At 55.8% G+C, this 13,881-nt stretch overlaps 1 protein-coding gene across 1 annotated transcript in view; it reads left to right on the top strand.

The window, feature by feature from the left end:
- Nucleotides 1-13,881, top strand: part of kdm4c (lysine (K)-specific demethylase 4C) — a 145,366-nt gene that overhangs the window by 83,232 nt on the left and 48,253 nt on the right. The window contains exons 12-13 of the mRNA XM_061252461.1: nucleotides 392-518; nucleotides 11,892-12,073. Of these exons, the coding sequence (XP_061108445.1) occupies nucleotides 392-518; nucleotides 11,892-12,073 (309 nt within the window). The remainder of the gene's footprint in view (nucleotides 1-391; nucleotides 519-11,891; nucleotides 12,074-13,881) is intronic.

Below are 13,881 nucleotides of genomic sequence, written 5' to 3'. Positions count from 1 at the left end.
AAGTTTGACTGCAAGAAAGCCAGTGAAATTGTTAGTGAGCTGGCCTGTCAGAATACTAAGAGGGACATGGTATAGTGGAGAACTTTCCGGAAGGAGTCCCCTCAGACTGTCCTCTCTCTCCGGAGAGGGACATGATATAGTGGAGAACTTTCCGGAAGGAGTCCCCTCAGACTGTCCCCTCTCTCCGGAGAGGAACATGTTATGGTGGAGAACTTTCTGGAAGGTGTCCCATTAGACAGTCCTCTGTCTGTCCTGAGAGGGTCATGGTAGGGTGGAGAACTTTCCGGAAGGAGTCCCATTAGACAGTCCTCTCTCTGTCCTGAGAGGGTCATGGTAGGGTAGAGAACCTTCCGGGATACCCGTCCCGTCACACGGTGCCGCCTCTCCGCAGTACCCCAGTCAGACGGTGTTCCCGGTGGGCCGGATGAAGACCACGAAGAGCTGGCGCCACCCGCTGAGGAAGCCCACTGCGCGAGCCGCGGCCAGCGCGGTGAAGCAGCAGGCCGTCAGCGACGAGGGTCAGTCCCCCGGGGGGGCCAGGGTGGGGGTGAGGGTCAGTCCCCCGGGGGGGCGAGGGTGGGGGTGAGGGTCAGTCCCCCGGGGGGGGCCAGGGTGGGGGTGAGGGTGAGGCCCCAGGGGGCCAGGGGGGGGGGTGAGGGTCAGTCCCCCGGGGGGGCCAGGGTGGGGGTGAGGGTCAGTCCCCGGGGGGGCCAGGGTGGGGGTGAGGGTCAGTCCCTGGGGGGGCCAGGGTGGGGGTGAGGGTCAGTCCCTGGGGGGGCCAGGGTGGGGGTGAGGGTCAGTCCCCCGGGGGGGGCCAGGGTGGGGGTGAGGGTGAGGCCCCAGGGGGCCAGGGTGGGGGTGAGGGTCAGTCCCTGGGGGGGCCAGGGTGGGGGTGAGGGTCAGTCCCCCGGGGAGGCGAGGGTGGGGGTGAGGGTCAGTCCCCCGGGGGGGCGAGGGTGGGGGTGAGGGTCAGTACCCCGGGGGGGTGAGGGTGGGGGGCCGGGGTGAGGGAGAGTCCCGCTATTTCCTGGTCGTGCTGAGAGACGGTGCTCACCAGCGCCTCTGCGGTTGGCTCCAGTGTAGGTCACTCAGACCCGTTTTCAATGCAAAGTCAACGGTAGAATTGCGGTCAAAACTCAAAGTCGAGCCGCATCGGCTTCCCCACTGCACAGTCTCTGGCTCCAACTTGTACAACATGGCGACGCCCGTAAACTTGAAACCGCTTTTCACAAGCCCATGGGTAGACATCGGGTGACGTAACAGACACTCTCCAGTCTATGGTCCTTCCAGGGGTGGGGGGTGGGTATAGCCTCGTTCTGCTGCTGCTTCGGTGTGCTGGAGCTTCACCGATTGCCCCCCTAAACCTCATTTTCCCGCCTAAACAAGATGGATGTCGAGCACAGCCAAGGTGAACAGAGCTCCCCTCTCACTTTCTCGTTTTTCATTTTTTTCTACGCATTTCAAAAGCCTTACCGGTTTGCTCCTCCTAAATCGGTGCTGATTTTGATACAGTCTCCCAGTGCATGCTGGGAAACTGACCTCCTTTTCTCTCTGCAACATACTGACTGTAGACGTATGCTGTACAGCAGGGAAGCAGACCATTCTGTTCTTCTGCTGAGACCAAATGCCTGGTTTGTCTGGCTACCAGGTTGTACACTGCAAAAACTAAAATGTATGTGTGAGAAACACGTCTGGTTTCAACCAAGCCCCTGATGCATGTCAAAGGGAGTAATTCATGTGTGGTGAGCTCATATCTGCCTGGAGGTCTGTGTCCGGTTGTTTGGCCTGGGGGGGTCATCCAAGCGTGCTGGGGGGAGGGTTGGCTTCCTACTCCAGGGGGTGGAGAACGCCAAACTTTGGACACTTATCTGGTCCGGGGTCAGCTGGCTTAACCGTGTCTTCTGGGTGTACCCTGTCTTACAGTATGCGCTCTGCCACAAACTAGCCTGTGTTTTAGCTCTGTGTCTTCCCAGATAATTACCAGTCTGCGCCTAATTCCCCCTGCCCCTCGGTCGTACATGCCCAGTGATGTTTCTAGATCCTGTCGACAGTTCGTTTTAAAAAAAAAAAAAAGAACTGTTCGTTTCTGTTGGTTTTGAGCTGCCGGGAGGCGCGGGACGCGCTGGAGACTCGGTTCACCAGCCGAACGAGAGAGCGGGAGAGAGAGAGAACGGGCTCGCTTTAATCTCCATTCTCTCTGCGTCCTCCCTGCTCCCTCTCTCTCGACCCCAGAGTGCCAGGGAGCGGTGTAATTACCCAGGATTTGAATTTTATGAACACGCAGGTCATTAAAGCGCAACTTTCTGTCAGACGGGGAACACAGAGAGAGGGCAGAGAGAACTGCTCGTGATCGGGGTGTTCTCTCCGTGCCAGGGAGCTTTCTTCCTCTGCTCGTGATCGGGTTAGGAGCCCTTATCATTATCATTATTATTATTATTATTATTATTATTATATTATTATTATTATTATTATTATTATTATTATTATTATTCCTTCATTTTAACAGGTGGTGTCACTGAGATCAAGATCTCTTTTTCAAGAGAGACCTGTTGCAACAGATATGAATAAAAAATCAACAGACAAAGATGCATCTCAAACAGACATTACCCATAAACGCCAAGCACAGACAGAGAAAGTCAAGAAAGTCAAATAAAAGTATCACTAAGAATTTAAAATCACTGAATGAAATGAGTGTCCAATTTCGGAGAATGTTGCAGGTCATTCCGTTTAGATGGACCATTAAACCTAGATCCAGACTTTCTCAGCTTCCGCTCAGAACCTAAGGGGTTCGGCAGGTTAAGTTCAAACAGCCCTGCGTTACAGAACCATTACTGCTGTTAATGTACGCTTAGGGCAAGGGGTCCAGTCCTGGATGTTTTAGATGTGTTGAAGCAGCAGTCTGATTGGCTAACGGGACTGGCAAACCTGATTGGCTAACGGGTCTGGCCACCTTGTTTTCAATGCCTTAATTGGCTGCTGATTGAATGGAAACCACCAATGCCTGCAGACAGAGCAGCCCTCCCGGACTTGAGTTTGACTCCTCTTCTGGTTAATCACTGAACTACTGTAATGTAAGCTGTACGATGATGGAACGCAGTTTAATTTGTGTGAAGGAGGCTTCTCGGTCGTGAGGACGGTGTAATATTCCTCTTACCTCAGGGTTATATCTGAATACATTTTCAGCTGATTTTTTTAGTGAGATTTTAATTAGGTGGCTGCAAGGTTTATGAATTTACACATTCTGAACAGTGTAAAATTCCCTTTAAAGAAAGGCTGTACTGAAACTCGCAACACACACATACACACAAGTTCACACACTCACACACACACACTCTCTCACACACACACACACAGTCTTTCAGTCTTTCAGTGATAAATGCACTGGGAGATAGTGTTGGATGCATTGAATCCCAAGTGGCATATATAACACCAGGCCGTGGCAGTGGGTTTATTTATGTATGTATTTATGTGAGATATGATGGCTTCTGGAGAGGGTCAGCAGGGCTGTTCATCTGTTAGATATTCTACAGTCAGCCCTGCCCTCTCTTATAACCCGTCTTTTGTTTAACACACACACACACACACACACACACACACACGTACGTGCATACATACACACATACACATGCCCACAGTCAGCCCTGCTCTCTCCTGTAACCCTTTCTCTTGTTTAACACACACACACACACACACACACATGTGCACACAGCCCCGCAGTGAGCCCTGTCCAATAACTCTTCTCATGTTTGACCAGTGCTCGTGCCTTAAAGGCTGATCCCACATCGGTTATAAAACCACGTCACGTGAAATTCGTCAGAATCCCCCCCACCACCCTCCACCGCTTCCAGGAGCATTCTTTAACTTCATATATATATAAAAAAAAGGTCAGACCTTCTCCGAGACAGATTGCATAGTCTAAACTCACACACACACACACGCGCACACACAGAAAAGGACCCGTCCATTCATTTATCTGGTCCACATCCTGGCAGGGTAAAGAATGGCGGGTCCCTGACTCCTAATGCGTTTTGCCGTGGCGAGCGGGTTGGGGGGCGGGGGGCGAGGTGGAGGGGGTTATGGGGGGGAAAGCGGACACTCTCCCGCCTGTGACACGCCGGCCCGATGGCGGTATGGGGGGCAAGTGGGCGGGGTCAGCGCCCAGCGGGCTGTGAGAGGGTAATGGAGCAGAGGGGGACCCTTTTGCCATTTTTCACTTTTTTTATTTATCCGCCGGTTCACCTCCGCTGGCCTCCAGCCTGCGCTGGCCCAGGCCGGGGGCTCCAGGAGGCCTGAGTCCTGGCCCCACGCTGGGGTCACTGCTCTGTGTGCACTGGGACATCCGCCATCTCAGCCAGAAAACACTCGCACCCTTTGCCCTTGGTCCCCTGTGTACAGTAGCGCGTTTGAGAGTGACCTAACAAATCCAGTTTGCTGTGAACTAAAATACAATAACATCAGTATGAAGTGTAAAATAAGTAACATTGCGCACAAAAGCTCCCACCCACACTCACACACACACCCACAAGCACACACACACACCAACACCAACACACACTCACACACATACCGGCGCACACACACACACCGCGGCAGAATACCGGCGGCTTTCCCGCAGTGCTCTCCCCGCGGCTACACGAGCTGGGAGCTGAAGCGCCACGCCTGCTAGGCCGCAGCCAGGCGCTAACACACCGTGGGGTGTTCTGGGAAGGTGAAGCACGGACGTGCTGAGAGATGAAGTGTGTGTGATTTCTCTGGCCGCGGCGATGGCAGATTTACGCGCTCCTTCGTCCAGCGGACGGGGGAGGAGAGCTCAGGGCTGAGACTCTGGCAGAACGCGCGCGGTGCGTTACGTTTCCCGTCGCTCTGCAGCTCCAGGGCGGATTACGGCTGTCGAGCGCCGAGAGATTCCACCGCCAGCGCCCTGTCTCGCCCCAGACGGGGCAGATAGCGCCGTGTCTCGCCCCGGACGGGGCAGATAGCGCCGTGTCTCGCCCCAGACGGGGCAGATAGCGCCGTGTCTCGCCCCAGACGGGGCAGATAGCGCCGTGTCTCGCCCCAGACGGGGCAGATAGCGCCGTGTCTCGCCCCAGACGGGGCAGATAGCGCCGTGTCTCGCCCCAGACGGGGCAGATAGCGCCGTGTCTCGCCCCAGACGGGGCAGATAGCGCCGTGTCTCACTCCAGACGGGGCAGATAGCGCCGTGTCTCACCCCAGACGGGGCAGATAGCGCCGTGTCTCGCCCCAGACGGGGCAGATAGCGCCGTGTCTCACTCCAGACGGGGCAGATAGCGCCGTGTCTCACCCCAGACGGGGCAGATAGCGCCGTGTCTCGCCCCAGACGGGGCAGATAGCGCCGTGTCTCACTCCAGACGGGGCAGATAGCGCCGTGTCTCACCCCAGACGGGGCAGATAGCGCCGTGTCTCGCCCCAGACGGGGCAGATAGCGCCGTGTCTCACTCCAGACGGGGCAGATAGCGCCGTGTCTCACCCCAGACGGGGCAGATAGCGGCGTGTCTCGCCCCAGACAGGGCAGATAGCACCGTGTCTCACCCCAGACGGGGCAGATAGCGCCGTGTCTCACTCCAGACAGGGCAGATAGCGGCGTGTCTCGCCCCAGACAGGGCAGATAGCGCCATGTCTCGCCCCAGACGGGGCAGATAGCGCCGTGTCTCGCCCCAGACGGGGCAGATAGCGCCGTGTCTCGCCCCAGACGGGGCAGATAGCGCCGTGTCTCGCCCCAGACAGGGCAGATAGCACCGTGTCTCGCCCCAGACGGGGCAGATAGCGCCGTGTCTCACTCCAGACAGGGCAGATAGCGCCGTGTCTCACCCCAGACGGGGCAGATAGCGGCGTGTCTCGCCCCAGACAGGGCAGATAGCACCGTGTCTCACCCCAGACGGGGCAGATAGCGCCGTGTCTCACTCCAGACAGGGCAGATAGCGGCGTGTCTCGCCCCAGACAGGGCAGATAGCGCCATGTCTCGCCCCAGACGGGGCAGATAGCGCCGTGTCTCGCCCCAGACAGGGCAGATAGCGCCGCGTCTCGCCCCAGACGGGGCAGATAGCGCCGTGTCTCACTCCAGACAGGGCAGATAGCGGCGTGTCTCGCCCCAGACCGGGCAGATAGCGCCATGTCTCACTCCAGACAGGGCAGATAGCGGCGTGTCTCGCCCCAGACGGGGCAGATAGCGCCATGTCTCGCCCCAGACCGGGCAGATAGCGCCGTGTCTCGCCCCAGACGGGGCAGATAGCGCCGTGTCTCGCCCCAGACGGGGCAGATAGCGTTGTGTCTCACCCCAGACAGGGCAGATAGCGCCGTGTCTCACCCCAGACGGGGCAGATAGCGCCCTGTCTCACTCCAGACAGGGCAGATAGCGGCGTGTCTCGCCCCAGACAGGGCAGATAGCACCGTGTCTCACCCCAGACGGGGCAGATAGCGCCGTGTGTCTCACTCCAGACAGGGCAGATAGCGGCGTGTCTCGCCCCAGACAGGGCAGATAGCGCCATGTCTCGCCCCAGACGGGGCAGATAGCGCCGCGTCTCACTCCAGACAGGGCAGATAGCGCCGTGTCTCACCCCAGACGGGGCAGATAGCACCATGTCTCGCCCCAGACGGGGCAGATAGCGCCGTGTCTCACTCCAGACGGGGCAGATAGCGCCGTGTCTCGCCCCAGACAGGGCAGATAGCGCCGTGTCTCGCTCCAGACGGGGCAGATAGCGCCGTGTCTCGCCCCAGACGGGGCAGATAGCGCCGTGTCTCGCTCCAGACGGGGCAGATAGCGCCCTGTCTCGCCCCAGACAAGGCAGATAGCGCCCTGTCTCGCCCCAGACAGGGCAGATAGCGCCCTGTCTCGCCCCAGACAGGGCAGATAGCCGGGCCGGGGGATCGGGGGGTTTAGGAGCCGGTATCGGGAGCGGTGGCAAATGGCGTTTATCGACTGATTGCGTTTCTGTGCGTTGCTCCCGGAGAGTGGGGATTGAAGGGGCTGCTCTTCAAGGCTTTCTGACGGTGGTTTATTCATTTTTCACACAGAAACCATTGCAGTGGAGTCCTGTGTGTTGGGCTTAAGACTTAATGCGGGATAAGACTGTCGAACTCCTGATGCTTATGTAACGAGTCACAGATTTGTCTTCGTGAGATGAGATGTGAGATTTGAACCCTGGCCTCTCACTCAAAGAGTCCTTAGAAAACACGTTAGTAGTCAGAAAGGCGAAATCGCACCTCGCCAAGGGCAACATTGTTATTTTGAATTTGAGGGGTTGCGTCGGCAGACACTGTTGTCACGGTAACCTGCTACAAGGCCTTCCCTTTCCCGCACCTCTCCGTGCTTCACTGCTGAACTAGCCGAGCTAACCCCGCTACACTTACTGCTGAATTAGACACCTTACAGGTGTGAGAAGAGTTTGGGGTTCCGCAGGCTATTCACCGCAAAATGTTAACAAGCGTTTTAGGCTAGTAATAAGACTTCAGGCTTCTTAGTGGCCATGCTCCGGAAAGTTCTCTCCCTGAAAACACGAGGCTGTGCCTTTATGACTGCTCTAACGAAGGAAGCTGGTTCCACCTGAGCAGGTAGCGTAGTGTACCTGTGTGGGCCCCCCGGGCTGTAGGGGAGAACAGGTACAACTGACAGCACCTGTCAGAGCCCCCCTCCCCCCACACCCTCCAAACCCCACCCAGCATCAGTCAGCGCAGAGATTCAGCCTTGCATTGGATCTCCCTTTGTCTGCATGGCATTGTCAGAAAGCGATGTCTCTCGTTTGAGTGGCCGTTGAACACAGATCAGTCAAAACAGCGTCTCACACTGTGGAAAAACCTGCAAAGTTTTTCCCGTTCTCTGATTTTGCATTGGGGAATATTTCCCTGTGAAATATTTTTCTCCTGCAGACAGCAAAAACTGATAGAGGTGTAATTTGGTAATTACTGAAATTAATCAAAGAAGTGGAATAATACGGCACGTCCGGAGAGCTTACGCATGACATTTGTCTTCCCGCGATTTAATCAGGGGGAAAATCGAGCTGAGAGCAGCAGCGTGTCAGAGCTTCCCCTGCTCCTTCTGTTCCACAGCTCTCCTCCTTTCTGTCTTTCTGTCTTTCTGTCTTTCTCCAGGAGGCTCAAATGAGTAAACTACACTTTACTTTTGTCTGAGAACCGAAAAACTGAAAAAAAAAAGATAAGACAGGGACAGTCTGTGGCCTCTTGGCTAAGATACCAGACAGGGATCCGGAAGGTTGGTGGTTCAAGCCACGATAAGATCCGCACAGCTGTTTGGCCCTTGAGCAAGGCCCTTAGCCCCACATTGCTCCGGGGGGGATTTAGTCTTAGTCTAATCAACTGTAAGTCGCTTTGGATAGCTAAGTAACTCTTAATGTTAATGTCCATTTGATTCATTTCCCCTTAGACAGACACCAGTGGCCTGCCAAATGTACCACTGTCCATTGTTCCGGGAGGGCTGCGTGTGATTGGCTCTCTGCGGTCTCCACGGTAACTGTGCAGGCTGGAGGGCCAGCTGTAAGGCAGGTCCAGCTCCATTCACACTCTCCAAAAACGGCAGCGTCCAATCACAGCCCGCCCCTTTGGCTACCTCCACCTAACCCCCCCCCCTCCCAAACTGCAGCATCCAGCACCCATCCAACATCCACCCCCCCTCTCCCCCTCCCGAAGCTGGTCTGTGTGATTTCCTCCATGTAGGCTCTGCTTTCTTCCCCTCTCTCTCTCTTTCTATCTCCCTCCCTCACTCTTTTTCTCCTACTCTCCCTCACTCCCTCTTTCTCTCCCACTCTCCCTCACTCCCTCTTTCTCTCCCACTCTCCCTCTCTCTCTCTCTCTCTTTCTCTCTCCCTCCCTCACTCTTTTTCTCCTACTCTCCCTCTCCCTCCCCCGTCTCCCTCTCCCTCTCCCTCTCCCTCTCCCTCACTCCCTCTTTCTCTCCCACTCTCCCTCACTCTCCCTCTCTCTCTCTCTCTCTCTCTTTCTCTCTCTCTCCCCCTCTCTATTACAGAGCTCAGTTTGTCGTGAGCTGTCGTGGGGTTTCGAACGTGTCGAGGCTGATTGTGTCTCCCTGCTGTAGGGTCAGGAATAGCGACGTAGCAGGAGACAATCCTCCCCTGGAGCAATGCAGGGTTAAGGGCCTTGCTCAAGGGCCCCACGGCTGTGCGGATCTTATTGTGGCTACACCGGGATTAGAACCACCGACCGTGCGTGTCCCAGTCATGTACCTTAACCACTACGCTACAGGCTCCAGTCGAACAGTACGACCCAGAGTGAGCGTGGTCGAGACGCACAGACACTCACTCTTCGCTCAGTCTTTTGGGCTCGTATCTCCTCCACACAGAGGTAGGGGCTGGTGCCTCTCTGCTCACCCGCACCGTGCCATTACTGCGATTATTACCGTCGTTTATATATTTATTTTACTGCAGAGACTTCCTGTCTAACTGAATTAGTGGAGTTTATCTTAATGGAACAGCCATTTTCCTTCTCGTTCCTCTCGACAGAAGGGGCTCGATGCTCTCCGGAGCGCCGCACTGTATTTCCCACCCAGGGATTTTATTCCTTTATTTATTTTATTTCATTTTTTTTACTCCCCTGCGTGGCTCCAGGGGAGTATTTTATTGAAATTCTGCGTCACCTGGGAAGTCTACCCAACCCGGAGGTCTGCTCCTCCAAACATCAGCGCCAGCGATTCTAATAACCCCAGGTGTCTGCTGGGAAATTACCCAGAATCCCCCTGCCTCCCGTTTGCAGACAGCCGCGTGTGTGTGTGCGGTGGTTACTACATTGTACCTTGTGTAAAATTTCCCCATATGTCCCTACTGAGACGGCCCAGGCTAATGAAGTCGTATCAATCTTTAAACCCACAGAGCAGGAGTCCTGCTCAACTTAATGCATAACTTTTATCCACACCAAATTTCCAGTATGAAACTATCTTTTTTTTTGGGGTTTTCAGCTGACACATTTATCCAAAGTGACTTAAAGTTTGGACTACTGTAAACAGGGGCCAATCCCCCCTGGACCAATGCAGGGTTAAGGGCCCAACAGCTGACCGACCCTCAGGACCACCGACCCTCCAGGTCCCAGTCATGTACCTTAGCCACTAGGCTACAGTCCGGCCCATATATATTTCATCACTGTATAATATAATGCTGTAGCTGAAAGTGGCGATCCTAGCGTAGCGTTGTCTGAGTAATATCTGTGTCCTGCACAGCTCTCTGACACTAGTGTAGCGTTGTCTCAGTAATGTCTCTGTGTCTTGCACAGCTCTCTGACACTAGTGTAGCGTTGTCTCAGTAATGTCTCTGTGTCTTGCACAGCTCTCTGAAACTAGTGTAGCGTTGTCTCAGTAATGTCTCTGTGTCCTGCACAGCTCTCTGAAACTAGTGTAGCGTTGTCTCAGTAATGTCTCTGTGTCTTGCACAGCTCTCAGACACTAGCGTAGCGTAGCGCTGTCTCAGTAATGTCTCCGTGTCCCGCAGAGCTCCCAGACGTTAGCGTAGCGTAGCGCTGTCTCAGTAATGTCTGCGTGTCTCACAGAGCTCCCAGACGCTAGCGTAGCGTAGCGCTGTCTCAGTAATGTCTCCGTGTCCCACAGAGCTCCCGGACGCTAGCGTAGCGCTGTCTCAGTAATGTCTCCGTGTCTCACAGAGCTCCCAGACGTTAGCGTAGCGTAGCGCTGTCTCAGTAATGTCTCCGTGTCTCACAGAGCTCCCAGACGCTAGCGTAGCGCTGTCTCAGTAATGTCTCCGTGTCTCACAGAGCTCCCAGACGCTAGCGTAGCGCTGTCTCAGTAATGTCTCTGTGTCCCACAGAGCTCCCAGACGTTAGCGTAGCGCTGTCTCAGTAATGTCTGTGTCCCACTCCCAGACGCTAGCGTAGCGCTGTCTCAGTAATGTCTCCGTGTCCCGCAGAGCTCCCGGACGTTAGCGTAGCACTGTCTCAGTAATGTCTCCGTGTCTCACAGAGCTCCCAGACGCTAGCGTAGCGTAGCGCTGTCTCAGTAATGTCTCCGTGTCCCGCAGAGCTCCCAGACGCTAGCGTAGCGCTGTCTCAGTAATGTCTCCGTGTCTCACAGAGCTCCCAGACGCTAGCGTAGCGCTGTCTCAGTAATGTCTCTGTGTCCCACAGAGCTCCCAGACGTTAGCGTAGCGCTGTCTCAGTAATGTCTGTGTCCCACTCCCAGACGCTAGCGTAGCGCTGTCTCAGTAATGTCTCCGTGTCCCGCAGAGCTCCCGGACGTTAGCGTAGCACTGTCTCAGTAATGTCTCCGTGTCTCACAGAGCTCCCAGACGCTAGCGTAGCGTAGCGCTGTCTCAGTAATGTCTCCGTGTCCCGCAGAGCTCCCAGACGCTAGCGTAGCGCTGTCTCAGTAATGTCTCCGTGTCTCACAGAGCTCCCAGACGCTAGCGTAGCGCTGTCTCAGTAATGTCTCTGTGTCTCACAGAGCTCCCGGATGTTAGCGTAGCGTAGCGCTGTCTCAGTAATGTCTGTGTCCCGCAGAGCTCCCAGACGCTAGCGTAGCGTAGCGCTGTCTCAGTAATGTCTCCGTGTCCCACAGAGCTCCCAGACGCTAGCGTAGCGTAGCGCTGTCTCAGTAATGTCTCCGTGTCCCGCAGAGCTCCCGGACGCTAGCGTAGCGTAGCGCTGTCTCAGTAATGTCTCCGTGTCCCGCAGAGCTCCCAGACGTTAGCGTAGCGTAGCGCTGTCTCAGTAATGTCTCCATGTCCCGCAGAGCTCCCAGACGCTAGCGTAGCGTAGCGCTGTCTCAGTAATGTCTCCGTGTCCCGCAGAGCTCCCAGACGCTAGCGTAGCGCTGTCTCAGTAATGTCTCCGTGTCCCACAGAGCTCCCGGACGCTAGCGTAGCGTAGCGCTGTCTCAGTAATGTCTCCGTGTCCCGCAGAGCTCCCGGACGCGGCGCTGACGGAGGAGGAGGTCCAGGAGCCCGAGCTCTGGGCCAAGCCGCTCGTGCACCTGTGGCACGGCCGCAAGCCCAGCTTCCCCGCGGAGAGAGAGTACAACGCCACCGCCGCCCAGACCCGGCCCTACTGCGCCATCTGCACCCTCGTCATGCCCTACTACCTGGTACGCCCCGCCCGGGTTAATCTCTGAACATCTGCCCCCTCGCCATGCCCTACTACCTGGTACGGCCCCGCCCGGGTTAATCTCTGAACATCTGCACCCTCGTCATGCCCTACTACCTGGTACGCCCCGCCCGGGTTAATCTCTGAACATCTGCCCCCTCGCCATGCCCTACTACCTGGTACGCCCCGCCCGGGTTAATCTCTGAGCATCTGCACTGCACGGATCTCATCGTGGCTACGCGAGGGGCTTGAACCAGCAACCTCCCGGCTCCCAGTCGAGCGCCTTAGCCGCTAGGCCCGGGGAAGGCCTTGTAGCAGGTTACCGTGACAACACTCTCCGGTGACAATCATGTGCCAGGACCAAGAGAACGCAGGTTTTTCATTCCGACCAATCACTGCAGCTGATTTCACTGATTAGTTCCGTCCTCTCTGGTGGAAGGTGTGTTAGTGACTGAGATCAGCCGGTGTGGTGATTGGTTGGAATACTCTCGGCCCTGCGGGGCCCATGATTGAGGAGCCCCTGAGCCAGGCTGCAGGCCCTGTTCCACCGCGCCACAAAGCCTCGGAGCGCCGCGGGGGAACAGGAGGCACGGGGCCAGACTGGAGAACGGCCGTGTGCATGTGTGTGCCACCAGCTCAGAGTGTGTCGCCATGGGGAAACTGTTCCTGGCACCCAGACCGCAGCCACACCACAGAACAGAGGTCTGCTCAGACAGAGCAGACTGAAGGGCTAAACTCTGTGTTTTAGGACAGGGGTCCACTCAGACGGAGCAGACTGAAGGGCTAAACTCTGTGTTTTAGGACAGGGGTCCACTCAGACGGAGCAGACTGAAGGGCTAAACTCTGTGTTTTAGGACAGGGGTCCACTCAGACGGAGCAGACTGAAGGGCTAAACTCTGTGTTTTAGGACAGGGGTCCACTCAGACGGAGCAGACTGAAGGGCTAAACTCTGTGTTTTAGGACAGGGGTCCACTCAGACGGAGCAGACTGAAGGGCTAAACTCTGTGTTTTAGGACAGGGGTCCACTCAGACGGAGCAGACTGAAGGGCTAAACTCTGTGTTTTAGGACAGGGGTCCACTCAGACGGAGCAGACTGAAGGGCTAAACTCTGTGTTTTAGGACAGGGGTACGGCTCAGACGGAGCAGACTGAAGGGCTAAACTCTGTGTTTTAGGACAGGGGTCCACTCAGACGGAGCAGACTGAAGGGCTAAACTCTGTGTTTTAGGACAGGGGTCCACTCAGACGGAGCAGACTGAAGGGCTAAACTCTGTGTTTTAGGACAGGGGTCCACTCAGACGGAGCAGACTGAAGGGCTAAACTCTGTGTTTTAGGACAGGGGTCCACTCAGACGGAGCAGACTGAAGGGCTAAACTCTGTGTTTTAGGACAGGGGTACGCTCAGACGGAGCAGACTGGAGGGCTAAACTCTGTGTTTTAGGACAGGGGTACGGCTCAGATGGAGCAGACTGAAGCGCTAAACTCTGTGTTTTAGGACAGGGGTCTGCTCAGACGGAGCAGACTGAAGGGCTAAACTCTGTGTTTTAGGACAGGGGTCTGCTCAGACGGAGCAGACTGAAGGGCTAAACTCTGTGTTTTAGGACAGGGGTCTGCTCAGACGGAGCAGACTGAAGGGCTAAACTCTGTGTTTTAGGACAGGGGTCTGCTCAGACGGAGCAGACTGAAGGGCTAAACTCTGTGTTTTAGGACTGGGCTCTGCTCAGACGGAGCAGACTGAAGGGCTAAACTCTGTGTTTTAGGACAGGGGTCCACTCAGAGGGAGCAGACTGAAGGGCTAAACTCTGTGTTTTA

This window comes from Conger conger, chromosome 8 (assembly GCF_963514075.1).
Source record: "Conger conger chromosome 8, fConCon1.1, whole genome shotgun sequence".
Classification (NCBI taxonomy): domain Eukaryota; kingdom Metazoa; phylum Chordata; class Actinopteri; order Anguilliformes; family Congridae; genus Conger; species Conger conger.
This window is presented reverse-complemented; position numbering and strand designations above follow the sequence as displayed.